Source organism: Macaca mulatta, chromosome 9 (assembly GCF_049350105.2).
Source record: "Macaca mulatta isolate MMU2019108-1 chromosome 9, T2T-MMU8v2.0, whole genome shotgun sequence".
Taxonomy (NCBI): Eukaryota; Metazoa; Chordata; class Mammalia; order Primates; family Cercopithecidae; genus Macaca; species Macaca mulatta.
Window position 1 is genome coordinate 23092236 of NC_133414.1, and position 16996 is coordinate 23109231.

General features: G+C 38.5%; 1 protein-coding gene and 1 pseudogene across 50 annotated transcripts in view; one reads left to right on the plus strand and one right to left on the minus strand.

Moving 5' to 3' along the window:
* The window catches only part of LOC709083 (protein AF-10), a 218583-nt gene that overhangs the window by 88495 nt on the left and 113092 nt on the right, over positions 1-16996 (plus strand). For 32 of the 50 annotated variants that reach the window (XR_013397955.1, XR_013397958.1, XR_013397953.1 and 29 more), the window contains 3 exons: positions 1432-1535; positions 3871-3964; positions 6123-6218. Coding sequence is in view for 41 of the 50 variants with exons in the window: in XM_015146586.3 (XP_015002072.1) it covers positions 1432-1535; positions 3871-3964; positions 6123-6218 (294 nt within the window). In the remaining 9 variants the exon portion in view is untranslated. The remainder of the gene's footprint in view (positions 1-1431; positions 1536-3870; positions 3965-6122; positions 6219-16996) is intronic. The other 18 variants (XM_015146593.3, XM_077945934.1, XM_077945926.1 and 15 more) reach the window with 1 other exon arrangement.
* LOC704025 (heterogeneous nuclear ribonucleoprotein R-like) lies at positions 13962-15362 on the minus strand (annotated as a pseudogene).

The window sequence follows — 16996 nt, forward strand, 5'->3', positions numbered from 1 at the left end:
TACTTTTTAGAGATATAAAATGATGTTTGTAATTCAGTTGAGTCTGAATCCTAGTTTTTCTTTTTTTCTTTTTTCTTTTTTTTTTTGAGATGGAGTTTCTCTCTTGTTGCCCAGGCTAGAGTGCAATGGCATGATCTCGGCTCACTGTGACTTCCACCTGCCTGGTTCAAGCGATTCTCCTGCCTCAGCCTCCTGAGTAGCTGGGATTACAGGCACCCACCACCATGGTCGGCTAATTTTTTTTTTTTTTGTAATTTTAGTAGAGATGGGGTTTCACCATTTTGGCCAGGCTGGTCTCGAACTCCTGACTGCAGGTGATCCACCTGCCTTGGCTTCCCAAAGTGCTGGGATTACAGGTGTGAGCCACCATGCCCAGCGAATTCTAGTTTTTCCATAGAGGGGTTGAAATCATGTACCTAGTTAGATAATTAGTTTTTTGTTTTTTGTTTTTTTGTTTTACTGTGTCGTTGTAAATATTGTTGCATGGTGTTATTTAGCACCACAGTGCAGAGTGAATGAAACCATGTGGTTGTACTGAAGTTGGGCTAGGTTATACTTTATTACTATTTATAAATTAGTTTCTTTTTTGACATGTATCACCTGATCATATGCAGTTAGACATAACTTTTTATATCCTCTACTTGCAGTCTGCTGATTTTATTAATCATACACTGATACTTACAGATTGTTGTTTTTGCAATTCAGTCTTCTGTCACATGACCAGTCATGATTTTGAGCTGTGAAAAGTTAATATTGCCTGTTATTTGCACATGGGAAATGGAAGATGTCAGTCAAAGTTTCTGGGAGTGTTCATTGACTTTGTATCTCTTGGGCATTTCTGACCTACTTAGGTAAAGTATCTTCTTTTGTAGCCTACATATATCAGCTTGGTGGGGCTGAATGACAGGATTCCTCACAGACAGTTGAAATAAATGACCTAAACCTTGCTCATTCATGTAGGGCTGTTCTTTGTCTCTTAGGTCCCAACACCCTATTTCAAACTGTCTTAGATACGATTACTTCCTGCAGAGGGGAAAGATAAACATTGTTTTTACACCCTTGGTACAAGAATCAGTTTTGATGACAAGGTGTTGGGAAGAAGAGGTGTGGTAGATTGTGTCCTGGCCCGCGGCCTCGGTGCCTGGGAAGAGTCTTCCTGTCTTGCAAAGTTTGTGAGACTGATGAAGACAATGCCTTTGTGAATTTTTTTAATAGGACTATTTGTATGTCTTTGTTTATATTTTTCTGTTTGTATTATATGCAAAAATTAGATTCTTGTCCAAAATGAATTCATATTTTGAGTTAAGGTAGGTTAGTTAGTATACCTGATCTTTATTTCTGAAGATAATTGTAAAATTCTGATTCATGTTAAGAACATGTATGATTTTTGTCTTATTTTTTTTTTTTTTTTTTTTTTTTTTAAACCCCAAGACTTGCTACATTTGTGATGAACAAGGAAGAGAAAGCAAAGCAGCCACTGGTGCTTGCATGACATGTAATAAACATGGATGTCGACAGGCTTTCCATGTAACATGGTAAGGATGTTTCCATTGTTGCACAGAACTGAACTTGGCAAATACCTTGCATAACAATCATAAGTTAAAGACTTAGATACTCAAATATTAATTATGGTAAACTTTATTGGTGTAGTTTCTCTGTTAACATTTACTTATTTGTAATAAAGATAATTCTGATAACCAAATGTATTTACCAGAGTGATTTTGCAGTAAGTGGACCCTGGTTCTGATGTCTTATTCTGTGTAAGCTTCAGTTTCATCTTATTTTAAATTTTGGTATTGATTACCTATCCTTCAGTTTGTTATTATGATTAAATGAGCTAATCTAGGTAAGCTTAGTGCAGTGTCTGAATACAAGGATTCAGTGAATGATAGTACCTCCTTACCTTCTGTGTCTCGAGTGAGAAGTAGTGTAACCATTGTCATTCTCAATATTACAATGGCGACTTCTCAAAAATTTACGTAAGATATTCTTTCATGCTGGGTGCAGTGGCCCACACCTGTAATTCCAGCACTTTAGGAGGCTGAGGCAGGTGGATCACCTGAGGTCAGGAGGTCCAGACCAGCCTGGCCAACATGGCAAAACCCTGTCTCTACTAAAAATACAAATATTAGCCAGGTGTGGTGGCAGGTGCCTGTAATCCCAGCTACTCAGGAAGCTGAGGCAAGAGAATCGCTTGAACCCAGGAGGTGGAATTTGCAGTGAACCAAGATTGCACCATTGCACTCCAGCCTGGAGACAACCAAGACTCTGTCTCAAAAAAAAAAAAAAAGAAAAAAAATATATCCTTTCAGCAACAAAATTTCAAGGGCAAAAATTATTTACAACAATATATTTTACACAATAGGTAACAGTTCCAAATAAAAAGGTCAGGAATAATCTGTGCACTTACTAATTTTAAGAATCAGTCTGTGCCTCATTGCCAGTGTAGGTACATGCTCATTTCCTGAGTTTTTAGTGTTTGATTATATGAAATCTGTTTTATACTACTATTGTGAAATGGAAAACGGTTTTTGACTTTTATAAATTCTCGTAATGACTGTACCAAATTTCTCAAAGATGAAAGTAGTTTTTGGGGTATGAGATCTGTATACTAATATAATTTTGGAATGTTAAAAGTGTGAAAGGTCAAATTGAAAAGACGATGATTAGAAACTTCAGCGTTTTGTTTTCAAAAATGAATATTCCAGGCACGGTGGCTTTTGCCTGTAATCCCAGCACTTTGGGAGACCGAGGTGGGCAGATTGCCTGAGCTCAGGAGTTCAGAGCCACCCTGGGCAACATGGTGAAACCCCATCTCTACTAAAAATACAAAAAAATTAGCCAGGCGTGGTAAAGCGCTCCTATAATCCCAGCTACTTGGGAGGCTGAGGTGGGAGAATTGCTTGAGCCTGGGAGGCCGAGGTTGCAGTGAGCTGAGATCGTGCCACTGTACAGAATGAGACTCCATCTCAAAAAAAAAAAAAAAAAAAAAAAGAATATTAGCTGGGTGCAGTGGCTAGCCTGTAGTCCCAGCACTTTAGGAGGCCAAGGTGGGAGGGTTGCTTGAGCCCAGGAGTTAAAGAGCAGCCTGGACAACATAGCAAGACACCTCATCTCTACGAAAAATAAAAACAAAATTAGCCAGGTGTGATGGTGTACTCCTGTAGTCACAGCTATTTGGGAGGCTGAGGTGGGAGGATTGCCTGAGCCCAGGAGGTCAAGGCTGCAGTGAGCTTTCATTGCAGCACTGCACTCCAGCCTGGGTGACAGAACAAAACCCTGTCTCCGAAAAAATAAAATTGTGATATTAGGTTTCATTTTCATTTCTTCCATTGCTTTTGACTGAAAAGCACAATTTATGTTTATCTTGCTTATTGTGCTGTGACTTAAAGCACTTAGAGTCTTGAGTGAATGCATGTTTTCCTTGTAATGTTATGTAATCTGCATCCATGGGCTAAATACCATCACTTTAGCCCTTTAGAGGCATGGCCTTTCCGTTTGTACCTGTGACAGATTGAAAAAATAAAACAAAGTGTTAACTGATGGGGTGGAATTGAGGGGGAAGAGAATGGATCTTAAACTTAATGTCTATTTGGAGACATAAAACATGTATACATCTTCATCCTAATAGAGATGTATGAAGAGTTTGTTTTAAGCCATAAACATAACTTTAAAAAAAGATCAGTTGCAGGTTGGGATGAAATATACTTGGTTACAGCTAGAATAAAGCTTTTTTATTTTCTCATTTTTTTTTCTTAGGAGTTATATTTTCTCAGAACATGAATGATTGGAAGTAAATTTTATTTGCTTATATATATACAGGTACTGTGATTTTAGAATATCAATAATGTACTTGGCTTTTATTTTCAGCGCTCAGTTTGCCGGACTGCTTTGTGAAGAAGAAGGTAATGGTGCCGATAATGTCCAATACTGTGGCTACTGTAAATACCATTTTAGTAAGCTGGTAAGAATTTGTCTTGGATTTAATGAAGTGATTATGATTAGTGTTGACAATAGAATGACACTTTTATTTAAAAAAGCATGTAACAGTTCCTTTGTCCTTGAGTTTTTGGCTTGAGATTGTGTTTAGCATGTTCTTTATTGGAAGTAAAAAGATCTATTAATAGTAATTTTAAAAGATTTTGCTTGTTTCAGTGTATTTGTAAAGGTGAATATTCTTAAATACTCTCATTTAGAATAAATATTAATATTAGGCCGGGTGTTGTGGCTCACACCTGTAATCCCAGCCCTTTGGGAGGCAGAGGCGGGCGGATCACCTGAGGTTGGGAATTGGAGACCAGCCTGACCAGCATGGAGAAACGTCGTCTCTACTAAAAATACAAAATTAGCGGGGTGTGCTGGTGCATGCCTGTAATCCCAGCTACTTGGGACTCTGAGGCAGGAGAATTGCTTGAACCCGGGAGGTGGAGGTTCCAGTGAGCAGAGATTGTGTCATTGCACTCCAGCCTGGGCAACAAGATTGAAACTCCGTCTCAAAAAAAAAAAAAAAAAGAATATATATTAATATTGATAGTGAATGTTGGTGTACATTTAGTGAAAAAAATTAATCTGTAGGAAACTGTTTATATTTTTAACATCTTTAGTTAATTGGATTTTTGGCACCAATTATACATTTTGTGATTATCGCTTTGTTTCTCATTTTCTGCTTGATTACCATTACCCATTTACTTATTTTCATTTTTATTTACTGGGAAATAGTAAAACTGAAGTAAGGCTCTTTTGTAACTTGCTTAAAAACCTTCAGAAAAATTTATTTAAATACAACTTTGGGAATTCTTTACATTTGGTCACTGTTTGCTGTCACACAGGATCATGGTGATTGAGTTAGTAATATTTGATTGGGTGTTACATATTTGTATCCATGTTCCTTTGAAGGGTCAGTATGTCTGATGTCCCAAGTGTTTATTTCTCATTCTTTTTAGTGGTAGATATTCATACACTGAAGATTTAAGGCTTATTTTTCTTTTAGTTTCTGATTTTTAAATTATTTCCCTTGTGAATAGTGCTATTTCTTTTGAAAATAAATACCACAAGGGGCTCCTGTCTTACGAAATGAGCAGCTTAGGCCTCTTAATATTTTGGTTTTTGTATATGAATTGCTTAAGAGTGTGTATCTGTATATCCTTTGATGCTGAATGCTTTGATTTATTTTAATGACTAATAAAAATTTTGAGATTGTAAAATTGAAAATTTTTCTTCCTAGGTGTTACAAGCATAGTGAAATGTTCATTTTCTAAATGAGAGATGATATAAATAAAAAAATGGATTTTGAAGTTTGTGCAAATAGAATTTTCTTATTGCTCATTATAGACTTGATGTTATCCCATTTGATAGTTGGGAAAAATGTCTTTAATTAATAAGATTGTATAATCTTTACATTTGCATGGAATTTGAACTTTTTAATAGTCATTTTTATCTAGTTTACACCAATTAGATGTGGTACCACCAACTTTTAAACACCTCAAATAACTCTCACCTTCATACTTAATTATGCAATGGTACAAGTATTTTAAACAGAAATGTGTGATGCTTTTTAGTAATGCTTTGAAAAATGCATGAGTCTAATACTGACATTTCCTTTAATTTTTAAATTTTTTTCTTTATATGTTCTATCAAATATAATGTGCAGGGATTATTTATTGAACTGCAGAGATAAATTTTTAGAAAACTGTATACCTTAATACTGATGGTATAAGATTAAAAGTCTTCTTGCTTTTCCTAGTGGCATAAAGTAACACTTCAAATGTTTACTTTTCTATTCTAGTCTTGGCACCCTTTTTTAATATGGCATTTTCTCTTTTTGTTGAAACTTTTTATTTTTAAGCTGATGTTGAAAATATATAGTAGCTTATTTAAAAATAGATGATCTATTTTCACACATTTTAATTAATTTACAAAAATATGGCATTAATGTTTAGATTTTCTTTTATAATGCAATGGATAATATATGAATGGTGTCTAAACTGGATTATATAGATTGAAATAGACTTTAAAAAATTTCAGTAGACATTAAAAATACTTCATAGTTGAATTGGTTTAAGCCTAACACAAAGATTATTTTATATACATATACATATATGTATATATATTTTCTTTTTTAGAAAAAGAGCAAACGGGGATGTAATAGGTCATATGATCAAAGTTTAAGTGATTCTTCCTCTCACTCTCAGGATAAACATCATGAGAAAGAGAAAAAAGTAAGTGGATTTGTTGTTGCTAAATTTGTAGCACATCTACTTAATAGAATTTTTTTTTGCCTTTTTAGATAAAATACGTTCTTGATAGTTAAATGGAAACATTGAAATATAGAAACATTTTGACTAATGAGTATTTAATGAAAGGATAGGTTTAATGCCATATTTGTGAATATGGTTTTACCCATTGCCACTGAAAATTTAGATTATAGCTTTATTGAAAGCATGAGAGAGATTTCTTGCATGTGTTACTGTGGTCATCTTGTGAAATCTTTAGGTGACTTCAGCAATAATAGTTTGTTGCTATATATTATTAACTGATTACTTCACCTGTAAGTAATTATCAGCTTTTTTCCTTTATAATAGAACAATTTTGAAGTTCTATATATTCTTGGCTATTTTTTCTTTTTCAGTGGTGCTAATGGTTTGTTTTTTCCAGTGGCTAAATGTCATATCTTTTGTTTGAGAATATTTTGTCTTTTAATTAAAACACTAAAAGCTTGCCTAAATACTAATCTGTCTTTTTCTGACTTGCCTGTTTTCCTGCTTACATTTTTACTTGCTTTATAGGAAATACTTTTTAATAAACTAAAAAATAATACTGGAAAACCATTTGTACTTAATTTGTTCTTTAAGAACATATTGCCATTAGCTGAGCATGGTGGTGGATGCCTGTAGTCCCAACTACCCAGGAGGCTGAGGCGAGAGGATCGCTTGAGTGGAGGCTGTAGGGTGCTGGGATTGTGCCAGTGCATACCAGCTTGGGTGACAGAGTGAGACCCCTGTCTCTTTAAAAAAAAATCTATTATGAATTGTTTTTAAGGAAGTGAAGATAAAAAGGACATTGTCAATTGGAAAATAATATTTTTCTTAGAAAGTTGGTATATGCTAGTTTTGGAAATATTTCTGCAGACTGTATTTAAAATTTAGATCCTGTATCTTTTTCATATTTGTAGATATGATTTGGTAAATACCAACAAATAATTGTTTAAAAACATTTTGGGGTGGGCATGGTGGCCCAAGCCTGTAAGCCCAGCACTTTGGGAGGCTGAGGGAGGTGGAGGAGTTCGAGACCAGCCTGGCCAACATGGTGAAACTGTCTCTACTAAAAATATGAGAAAAAAAAAAAATTATCCGGGCATGGTGGTGGTGATTTGTAATCCCAGGTACTCGGGAGGCTGAGGCAGGAGAATCGCTTGAACCTCGGAGGCAGAGATTGCAGTGAGCTGAGATCATTTCTCTGCACTCCAGCCTGGGCGACGGAGCGAGACTGTGTCTCAAAAGAAAAAAAAAAAAAGAAAACAAACATTTTAGTTTGACTTTGTTTGTGCCTTTTTTTGAGTTAAACATTTAAAAAACTTAAGTAGTTTTGAGAGTAAATTATCTATTATGAGTGAAATAATTATAACTTTAGGGTCATTGTTAGGCATTTATTTATTTGGAGACACAGTCACACCCTGTCGCCCAGGCTGGAGTGCAGTGGTGTGATCTCAAGTTACCACAATCTCTGCCTCCTGGGTTCAAATGATTCTCGTGCCTCAGCCTCCCTAGTAGCTCTGTTGCCCAGGCTGGAGTGCAGTGGCGTGATCTCGCATTATTACGACCTCTGTCTCTCGGATTCAAGCGATTGTCATGCCTCATCCTCCCTAGTAGCTGGGATTACAGGCACATGCCACCATGCCTGGCTAATTTATTTGCATTTTTAGTAGAGACAGGGTTTCACTATGTTGTCCAGGCTGGTCTCCAACTCCTGGCCTCATGCGATCCGCCTGCCTTGGCCTCCCAAAGTGCTGGGATTACAGGCGTGAGCCACCGTGCCTGGTGACATACCTACATACATACACGCACATAAGCACACATACACACACATACACACACTTTTTTTTAGATCTCAAGCAGCAAGTAAACATATATATCTTGATTTCTTTTTGAAGTGGTTTTGTTATAAAGTGACGACAGTAGGAGCCTGTCTTGTTTATTGTTGATTAGATTGCTGATAAAAAATAGCGGGGTTGGTTTAATTAGCAGTGTTAGTAATAAGCACCATGAAAGTTTATTTAAGCTTTTTAAGCCATCCACTAGGGATTCTTACGCAGGACTCATTATAAACTGTGAAGGTCTATTAATGGTCTTCTGTTCTGCCATTTCATGCATATTATCTTGTTTAAAAAGCGCTTACTCTATGATTGTATTTAAGATATGCCCTGTCATGTTATTTGAAGGACAGTTATTAAATATGGTATTGTGTTGAGTGAGTATAGTGCTGATGACTACATGTATAAATCTTTTTTTGCTCTGGGAATGAATTAAATTTTGTATTTTAAGAACTTTTTGTGGTCGTCGAGTGGGTGCTAGATTAAAAAACATTGGTTTAGTCAAACTTGTTTAGCTTTAATATTTAGAAGTATGTAAATACTATTTGGATTTTACTTTTGGCATATATAAGTTTAACATAACTTGATTTTTTTGCTGTCAAACTTGAATCTATTTTTACATTTTGTTTTTAACAACAGATTTACTGGTCGGCTATAAAGTAGGCACACTGTAAATGAAGTAAACATACTATAAGTTTATTGTTAGACATGCTTGCTTGGCTTGGGAATATTTGGGAAAGGACTTTAAAAATATGGGATGATTATAATGATATAAGTGGTACTATAGTTAAAAGATTGAGTGTTACAGACTATCAGACTATCTTTTTATCCTTCTCTCCTTACCTCTTTTAAGCTTTTTTTTTTTCCCTCACTTAGCCTGGAGTGTCGCCTAGGCTGGCACTCTGTTGCCTAGGCTGGAGTGCAGTGGCGCAATCTCGGCTCACTGCAACCTCCACCTCCCGGGTTCAAGTGATTCTCTTGCCTCAGCCTCCTGAGTAGCTGGGATTACAGGTGCACACTACCACACCCAGCTAATTTTTGTATTTTTTAGTAGATACGGGGTTTCACCATGTTGGTCAGGCTGGTCTCGAACTCCTGACCTCATGATCCACCCACTGCAGCCTCCCAAAGTGCTGGGATTACAGGCGTGAGCCACTGCACCTAAATCATAAAAAAATTTAAGATTTTTTATGTTTGGCCGGGCGCGGTGGCTCAAGCCTGTAATCCCAGCACTTTGGGAGGCCGAGACGGGCGGATCACGAGGTCAGGAGATCGAGACCATCCTGGCTGACATGGTGAAACCCCGTCTCTACTTTAAAAATACAGAAAACTAGCTGGGCGAGGTGGTGGGCGCCTATAGTCCCAGCTGCTCGGGAGGCTGAGGCAGGAGAATGGCGTGAACCCGGGAGGCGGAGCTTGCAGTGAGCTGAGATTCGGCCACTGCACTCCAGCCTGGGCGGCAGAGCGAGACTCTGTCTCAACAAAAAAAAAAAAAAAAGATTTTTTATGTTCAGTACAGTTGTCTTGAAAATATGCCCAGTATGTTTTTAGTGTTGCATTTGAAAGGTAATGCTCATAATCCAGTCAGACGTTAGTATTTTTAAAACAGTTCCCAACTTGAAATGGTTTGAATTACGGTTTTTAGACTTTACAGTGGTATGAAAATAATACGCATTTATTGTGCTTCTTGCTTTACCATGGAGTTATGTCAGGATAAACTTTTTGTAAGTTGAAAATACTGTGAGTTGAAAGCACATTTTTAACAGGAAATTTTCAACATATGATGGGTTTATTGGGAGTAGCTGCCTTGTAAGGTGAGGAGCATCTGTGTTGTATATTATGAGCTAAATTTTGGTGATACTGTTCGTAAGATATACATTGAACCACTTTCTGAATTTTTATCTTTTATCTGCCTTCATTCTGGCACCTATTCTTTTTTTTTAAATTTACAGTTTTAAGATTGTTTATTTATTTATTGAGATGGAGTCTTGCTTTTGTCGCCCAGGCTGGAGTGCAGTGGCTTGATCTTGGCTCCCTGCAACCTCCGTCTCCCTGGTTCAAGCGATTCTCCTGCCTCAGCCTCCTGAGTAGCTGGGATTACAGGCCCCTGCCACCACGCCCGGCTAATTTTCTGTATTTTTAGTAGAGACGGGGTTTGGCCAGGCTGGTCTCGAACTCCTGACCTCAGGTGATCCACCCGCCTTGGCCTTCTAAAGTACTGGGATTACAGGTGTGAGCCACCATACCCTGCCAAGGATTTTTTTTTTTTTTTTTGAGATGGAGTCTTGCCCAGTCGCCCAGGCTGGAGTGCAGCGGCTCAATCTCAGCTCACTGCAAGCTCCGCCTCCCGGGTTCACACCATTCTCTTGTCTCAGCCTTCTGAGTAGCTGGGACTACAGGTGCCCGCCACCATGCCCAGCTAATTTTTTTTTTTTTTTTTTTTTTTTTAGTAGAGACAGGGTTTCACCGTGTTAGCCAGGATGGTCTCGATCTGCTGACCTCGTGATTCACCCCCTTCCCCCCTCTTTTTTTTTTTTGAGACGGAGTCTCGCTCTATCGCCCAGGCTGGAGTGCAGTGGCGGGATCTTGGCTCACCGCAAGCTCCGCCTCCCAGATTTATGCCATTCTCCTGCCTCAGCCTCCTGGGTAGCTGGGACTATAGGCGCCCGCCACCACGCCTGGCTAATTTTTTTGTGTTTTTAGTAGAGACGGAGTTTCACTGTGTTAGCCAGGGTGGTCTTGATCTCCTGACCTCATGATCCGCCCACCTCAGCCTCCCAAAGTGTTGGGATTACAGGCGTGAGCCACCGCGCCCAGGCAAGAATTTAATTTTTAAAAAGGAGGTGATCGAGGGGTGCCTGCTGTGTTGGACGACCCCTTCTCTCCCCCCTCCCACCCCCGCCATCTCCACTGGTGCCACAAGGGAGATGGCAGAGGCAGGGAGGTTGAGTGTGATTCCACACCCCTGCCTCATGTACTGCCCATGGGGGTAAACGAGAGATGAGAGGCCCGCAGGGCAAAAGAAGACCAGTTTCATTTTCCATGAATGTGGGTCCCTTTTCTGTCGTGCCTCAGGCCTGGTCCACCACATTGATCCTGGCATCTGTTTCTCTTTGTGTATTTAAAAATACTATTTATTGAAGTATAAATAAGTGATATTGTTATTTTATATTTAATATTAAATACTGTGGTATCCAAATTATTTAAAAATGAAATAAACAACAACTTTTAACATAATTTCATATGGTTATAGGAAAAATTTAAAAATATATAGCCTTTGCTTTGCAGAGAAGTGCTGTGTGATTCAAGCTGTATTAGCACTGGTTAGGTACTACCTATAGTGCGAGCAAGGGGAGAAGAAAAGTTAATGGTGAAATACGGCTTTGAATAAGGAAGGGATACTTTGTTTTTTCTTGTTTCTTTCTTTTTTCTTTTTTTTTTTTGAGATGAAGTATTGCTCTGTGGCCCAGGCTGGAGTGCAGTGGCACTGCAATAGTTCACTGCAGCCTTGATCTCTGGGGCTCAAGGGATCCTCCTCCCTCAGCCTCCTGAGTAGCTGGGACAACAAGCATGTGCCACCATGCCTGGCCAATTTTTTTTTTTTTTTAATTTGTAGAGACGAGGTCTCCCTGTGTTGCCTAGGCTGGTCTCTAATGCCTGCATAGAAGCCATCCTGCTTTGGCCTCCCAAAGTGCTGGGATTACAGGCGTGAGCCACCACCCAGGCTGATTTAAAGGATAGTTTCTGCAAAAATTGAAAATTTGGTATATATTTTAAAAGGAACCAGAGTATATATTTGAAATTATTTAAAGCCATGTCTGTCAGGGTTAAATTCAGTCACTAAGAGTTCAAATTGTGAATTATTATTTCAGTAGAATGCCTTCTAATATTTATTATGCCTGTTAATGTTAGTTGTTATTGATTAGTAAAAGGAAAGCGTACTGTTGTTCTATAATTACACTTTTGACAACAATCATGTGGGTTTTTTCCTACACCAATTAATCACCCAATTCTCTGTGGACACCAAGTGGGTGTCCTACAATTCAGTTCTGATATTACCTAGACTTAGTGCAGATTCCATAGATACTGGGTCCCATGAGAGTGCCTCCATTTCAGTGGCCAGTTGCGAGTCCCAGATTGTCGTCTGTACTTTTGACCAACTGGTTATGAATTAGGGATTCCACACAACCTTTTCCTTAGATTAGGTAATTTGCTACAGTAGCTCACAGAACTCCAGAACACTATTTATTATTATGTATTGTGAAGGATACAGCTCAGGAACAGCTGGTTGGAAGAGACACATAGGACAAGTTATGGGGAGGTAGGTAGAGCTTCCATGCCATCTCCAGGTGCTCCACCCACACAGCATCTCATTGTGTTCACTGACCAGGAACCTCTCAGAACTTCATTTTTAAGATTTTTTTGTGGAGATTTCCCATTATGTAGGCACAATTTATTAAATGTTTGGTCATTGGTGATTGAATTCAACCTCCAGCCCTTCACCCCTCCACAGAGGTACTAGGGTAGGGCTTAAAGTTCCAAATCTCTGATCACATGGTTGGTTCCTCTGGTGACCAGCATCTATCCTCCAAGATTTACCTTATTAGTGTAAACTCAAGTGTGGTTGAAAGGGGCTTATGATCACTAGGGGAATTCAAAGAGTTTTACAAGCTCTGTGCCAGGAATCTGAGAATAAGACCAACTATTATAACAAAAAATGCTCTTACCACCCCATCACTCAGGACGTCAAAGGGTTTTTAGAAGTTCTGTGCCAGAAACTGGGGGCGGAGATCAAATACACACACAAAGACACACACACACTCACACACAAAATATATGTCACAACTGTAAAACAGAATTGTATTTTCCTTCAGTAACACAAGTGATACATAGAATGCACAGTTGATTTGACTAGTCAAAATCACTAGGAATGATCTTTAGTAAGGGAGTTATTGCTGTCAAAGGACTCTGTTAGTTTTTTCTAATTCTTTTTATACCTGTTAGAAAGTTTTAAAAGCACCAGCCTCACTTCTACCCCACTCAATTTTAAATCTTTTAGAAAGCCCTCTAAGAATTGTGAAGCTGTGTTTTCATGGAGAGTTTAAATGACTTGTTCAAAGGTCAATGATTTGCAGTAACTTACAGTGGTTAGAAGAAAATGGAGTTGTGTTGACTTTTAATCTATGGTTCTTTTTTTTTCTGAATAGATTTTTTAGTTTTATTGAAATCGTACATGAACAAGAAATTGAAAATACAATCATATCAAAGAACAAATTGTCATGGCTTTTGATGTTTAAGCCAAACAAATTTTGTAGGGCAGATTTCAAAATGGCGTGAAGTTACAACAATTTAAAAACACAGTTAACCTACTTCTAAAAATGCAAAACACAATCATAGGTTATTTTCGGTACAAGAAAACTTAAATGTGTTTGCTTTAATTTCTTAAAACTACTAAGACATAGCACTAGCTTATATTTTTATTTACAGCATACTCCATACTTCTACGTAATTTATCCTAGATCCAAAAAAATGAAACTCTTCAAAAGCAAAGGTTCTGCAAAATCATGACTTAACAGTGTGCTCAGTTTGTTTTGAAGCTAAAATGAAGCCTGAAGTGATAAAAAACATTATAACTCCCAGAATAAGAGAACTCTGTAAGCCTAATAATGTCCAAGAGCATTTATGAAAAGAGGAAAAATAAACGTACTTGAGTATATACACAATAGTGATGTATTCAGCCCAATACAAATGGCAGCAAATTGCTACTTAAAGATGAAATAGTTAAGCAAAAATTTTTTTGAAGAATGTAGATCTAGAGCCAGTCGTATCTTGCCATTATCATTTTCAAGCACTTACTTGTCTACTTCCACTGTTACCTATGAGTATCCTGATAAAATTCCTGGTTGTCATTATTGTAACCATAGTTACCAGAATAGTCACCACCTTGCTGAAGTGGCTGCTGAGCGATGGGTTGAGAGACCCAGTTCTGCTGGTTGGTCTGACGATGCTTGGAATCAGGTTGGTTGTAAGCATCTGCCTTCTCTTGCCTCCTACATTGCCTCCTGGTTGCCCCAAGATCCACGGGAACCGCAGCCACGGCCTCTCTGCTGTTGTGCAGGACCCCCTCTGCCACCCCTAGAGCCTCTTGGTGGTCCCAAAGGTGCCCCCCTTTGTTAATAGCCAGCTGTACCTCTTGGAGGTGGTGCTCCCCTCCCCCTTGGTGGTGGTGGAGCACCCTGCCCTCCCCTTCCTCCTCTTTCTGTTACTGCATAGCCATCATCATAGCCATAGTAGGGAGTTTTCATAACCTCCATGATAGTTGTGATAATAATAACCATAGTAATCTTCGTGCCGTAGTGATCTGGAGGGTAGCCATATCCACCTCTCCCCCAACCTCTCATCGGAGGCAGCATGCGAGGAGGAGGGTGTAGTGATAATCTTCATATGCAGTGCTTCTGGAGGCCTGTCTAGCAGCTTGGCGCTCTTTCCTTTTCTTGTCTGGTGGCTTGGCTAAGACTATTTCAAGTTCTTCCCCTTCTATTTCTTTGCCATTCATTTCATCCATAGCCTTAACGACTGCTCCTCTGTCTTCAGAATGAACAAATGCATAATCTTTCAACTTATTTACTCTTTGAAGTTCTCCAAATTCAGAAAATGACTTTTCCAATATTTCGTCTGTGCCCAAATTTCTCACAAACAATACTTTTACCTTAGCTATGACTTCTGGATCTGGTTCTTCACAGGGTCAGTCCATTCAGCTGTAACTGCATTTCCCCATACTTTTACTTTTCCACTCATCAGCCGGCATCTGGCTTGTGATCCTCATATTCCAGGAAGCAGAACTCTCATTTCTTCTTTTTGTCATCAGGTTGATGATAGAGAATAACGTCCACCGAACCCTCTGTGACTTTACTGAATTCTTCCAGAATATTTTCTTTAGTGTTATTCTTCAGAATGGATCCAACAAAAAGTCTGTTGTTTGCCACAGAAATGCGCACTCCATGTTGTTTACCAAAGGGCGAATTTCATAGCTGTCACAGTTTCACAGCTTCCTGTGCAGCTTCCTTTCCACAGAAAGTGGTAAATGCATACCCTCTATTCTGACCAGACAGTGGATCTATCATAAGACATAGATCCCAAATGGGACTGGCCTTCTCAAAAAGGGGCACCTACTCATCCTCATATAAATCTCTTGGTATTTTACTTATAAATACCTTTGTTCCAATTCCAGGTTGCACGCCAGAGTACACACTGTTTGATGGAGGCCCACCATACTTCCTCTATCCTGTGGTTACATTCAGAGTATAACCAGTTCTCTCAAGCAAGGCCTTGATCTTTGCTTCATCAGGTCCCTTTGTGGACTCTTGCACCTAGCTCCCCTGTTTCTCTCTCTGCCTATAGGTCTTCATAACTCCACATAAAAATGCACTTTTGTTCTAAACATGTGATAAGTCACTTTCCTTGAACTGCTGTAGTACAGACAGAGCTCCTTCATTAAATTCCCTGAAAGCATCAATTGCTCTTTCATCAAGATCGATACAAGCTATCAATCCAGGGCAGAGCTGGGGCAGATGTCTAGGCCAGTGAGAATCAGCACAAGGCACTTTGAAAATTACTAGAAATCACATGTGCATGCTACCCTCCAGTCTATGATTCTTATGTTTACATGGCAAAGAAGCTGAAGGGGAAACAGGTACACATGTGCAGAATGGGAGACCAAACATGAGAGGCAGCCTTCTAATCTATTCCTGCAAGAATCAATCCAGCTTCACGAAAGCTGCATTAATACATTCATGAGGATAGTCCCGTAACCCAAATGCCTCTTAAAGGCCCCATCAGCTCTCAATACTATCACATTGGCAAATTTCAACGTGAGTTTTGGCAGGAACACACTACACTTAAACCATAGAATAGGATTACTCGTCTCTTTGAAGAGAGCTAGACTACTTTCTTCTGTGGCCCTCAAAGGAATAAAACTCTCAGTCAAATCATTGGAATGACTTTTCTATGTCTTTGTAAAAGTTTTCTAGCATTGAGAGTTACCTGGTACCTCTGTCCTTTTTGTGTCCTTTCCTTTTGGAATCTTACGCTCAAGTTGAACCTTTCAGAGTCTATTTATGTGAAGAGTTAAGAGAGGACAGGTCTTTTCAGGAACATCAGTTTAGAATGTGAGGGTAGGTTGGGTGAGACTGAAGAGTGTGGTAAGATGAGACTAGCTAAGAAGAGGCCAGTTTATGAAGAATTTATAAGGAGTTTTAGACTTCATTCTTGGGCGTTGAGCCAGGCAGCCAGTAGGATTTATTTTTTTTTAAACTTTTCGTTTTTCAATAATTTCAAAGTTAAAGTTGCAAAAATACTACAAATAATAATGCTATACTACTCACTCATTCCAAAAATGTGAACATTTTACCATATTAATGTTACCATGTCCTTCCCTCTACCCTCTTTTGCTGGCTCTCTTTCTCCTCTACTCTCTATAGAATCTTTCTGAACCATTGCAGGGTAAATTACAAATACAATGCCTCTTTAACCCAAGTGCTGTAGTGTATAGTTTTAAAGGGAATTTCCTAAACAAAGTATAGTGATCAAAATCAATAAATTAATATTGTTACAGATTATTATCTAATCTACAGATCATATTCAGATTGCACCCGCTGATGTCATCTACACCAAAGGGGGAAACCTTTTACTCTTCCAGGTCCAGGATGCAATCCAATCACAAGTTGCATTTAGCTGTCATGTCTATTCAGTATTTCCCAGTTTGGAATATGTCCTTATTCATTGTTTTTTATGACCTTGACATCTCTTAAAGTCCTATTTCAGATTATCTGAGGTATTGCTTTCTGTCTTTCTTAGGTCTTAACAAAGGAGTTTACAGCCACACTCTTGTTTTAATCTTCATACAGC